Genomic DNA, 2,115 nt, shown 5'->3' with positions numbered 1-2,115 from the left:
ATTCCACATTTATCAAAATCCCATCTAGGGCTCTCAGGACTGGTGGGAGGAACCTGGGGTCTGGAAGACAGATGTCAACCCTACCACCTCCCCCCCACCCCCAGCCCCTCACCTGGTGGACCACCCCATCAATCTCCACAGGAATGATGAAGTCAGCATTGTTCACTGGCTGCAGAGGGAAGAGAGCTGCTGGAGCTGGGGCAAGGCCCGCCAGGACCACCCTCCCAGGCCAGGTCAGGGTCTGTGTGACCTCAGCCAAGTCTCACATCCTCTCTGGACTTCTGACAATTCCACATTTATCAAAATCCCATCTAGGGCTCAGAGACCGGGGCCTGAGGGCTGCTGGGCGGGGGCCCACCTTGAAGGAACTGTGCACCAGGGTCTCGTCCAGGTCGATGACCACGCAGATCTTGTCCGAGTCCTGGGCTTTGGCCTCAGGGAGCAGGTACTGGACTGGGGTCTGCTGTGGGGACAAGGGGGGAGCTGGTTATTGCCACCTCTCTCAAGCCCCAGTTATTTTTCCTACCCCAGCCCTCTTCCTGGAGAGCCCCAAGGACAGAGTGGGAACACCAGCCCCTTCCCAGCTTTGCCCCTGCCAACCCTGGAGCCTGGGGGTAGGCTGCCTGGCTCTCAGGGCTTCACTTCCTGACCTGGGAAACCAACGCAGAGGAAAGCCTCCACTTCTGAAGGGGAAATTCAGAATCCTCGGGGCTGGGGGCCCTTAGGAGGCAGTCAGGGTTGGGAAGGCCTGGGAGGGTGGAGGGCTTGGTGGGGGGTAGGGGGGCTTCACCCTCCTCCACAGGGCCTAGCAGCACGTCATGAAGAGCCCCCTTCCCCTACACCCCCCGAAGGGCTGAGTCCAGGTGCCCCCATAGCCCCCACTTGGCCAGCACACACCTTGGGGACGGCACCATTCTCCTCCACGAGCAGGGGTGCCCCGCTATGGGCGGGCAGGGCCTCCCCGTCATCCCGGCAGACACAGCAGAAAAGCGAGTGGAGGATCCCCCGGCTCCGGGGCTTCTGAGAGGCTGCTGACTTCTGGTCACCTGAAGCAGGGAGGCCCAAGGTGGGGCATGCACACTGCCTGGCCTGCAGGGCTGTGCCTATATGCCCAGCTGCCAACCCCTGGGCTGAGAGGATCTGGCCATGGTTCCTTCATTGAGGGAGACACACTAAGGTGGCAGCCTGACAGTCTTGGCTCCAGGCCACCCCTCCGCTCCCCACAAGTTCTTCTAATGTGGCTACAACGTCACCCACACTAGGGAGTGGGCTGGTTGGAGGCTGGGACAAGAGGTGTTTTCTCTTCCCAAGTTTCCATCTCTGCGTGGGGAGCAGTGCATAGGGGCACCTCCTGACACCCACCGGACCCGAGCAGCCCCTGGTCAGTGGGGCCCCTACCAAAGAGGGCTGGGGCTTGGGGCCCTGGGGCCCACTCCCGCCCTCCTTCCCTCCTCCACCTCCAGAGGTCCAAAGTCCTCCCTGAAGCTGGGCCCAGACACAGGGGGTGGGGGCTTGAAGCTAGCGTCCTGCGGCCACCTACTGGCCCCTCCTCCTCCTCCTCCGCCCCCGCCAGGACCTCCAACCTAGATTCCGCTGATAGACTGGCCTACCCTCCACCCGACCCCCTATCCAACCCCCCACCCTCGACCCCGGGAGGACCTAGGTCCCGGCCAGAAGTGGACAGACCTGGAAGGACTTCCTAGCCTCTTAAGTCCACACGAGGACAGGGAGGAGCAGACCCCCTAGACCAGAACCATCAGTCCCGGGGTGCCCGGCCCAAGCTGGCGGCATCTCGGGTCGCTGCGTGTATGCACAGACACGGCGCCCACCGGCTCCGGGAGCCAAGTGCGCGGTCCAATCCCGCGCTCTTCTGCGGGCGCGCGGGCGATCCTTAGAAGTGGTTGTCTCTCTCCGCGCCTCCACGCGGGACGCGGAAGTTTGTGGGGAACGTGGCCCTGTGTTAGCGGGAGATCTTTCCAACCCTCCCCAGCCCGCTGTCACCTCTGCGCCCCCTCCCGCGACCCAGCCAGACCGCGGGCCGGAGGGGGCGGAGTCTCAGCTGGTGGCCTGAAGGCGCCCTCTTCAGCCCCCCCATCTCCCAGCCCCCTTGGCGCC

At 64.0% G+C, this 2,115-nt stretch overlaps 1 protein-coding gene across 2 annotated transcripts in view; it reads right to left on the bottom strand.

The window, feature by feature from the left end:
* CTDSP1 (CTD (carboxy-terminal domain, RNA polymerase II, polypeptide A) small phosphatase 1) overlaps positions 1–2,115 on the bottom strand; it is a 6,503-nt gene that overhangs the window by 3,706 nt on the left and 682 nt on the right. Inside the window, exons 2-4 of one of the 2 annotated variants that reach the window (XM_010861187.1) lie at positions 898–1,046; positions 359–460; positions 113–169 (exon numbers count right to left, since the gene is read on the bottom strand). In XM_010861187.1, the coding sequence (XP_010859489.1) occupies positions 113–169; positions 359–460; positions 898–1,046 (308 nt within the window). Of the gene's footprint in view, positions 1–112; positions 170–358; positions 464–897; positions 1,047–2,115 lie in introns of both variants that reach the window. The other variant, XM_010861186.1, reaches the window with a different exon arrangement.

The sequence above is a fragment of the Bison bison genome, unplaced genomic scaffold (assembly GCF_000754665.1).
Source record: "Bison bison bison isolate TAMUID 2011002044 unplaced genomic scaffold, Bison_UMD1.0 scf7180017864471, whole genome shotgun sequence".
NCBI classification, from domain to species: Eukaryota; Metazoa; Chordata; class Mammalia; order Artiodactyla; family Bovidae; genus Bison; species Bison bison.
The sequence above is the reverse complement of the archived record's forward strand: the minus strand, read 5'-3'. Positions and strand labels throughout refer to the sequence as shown.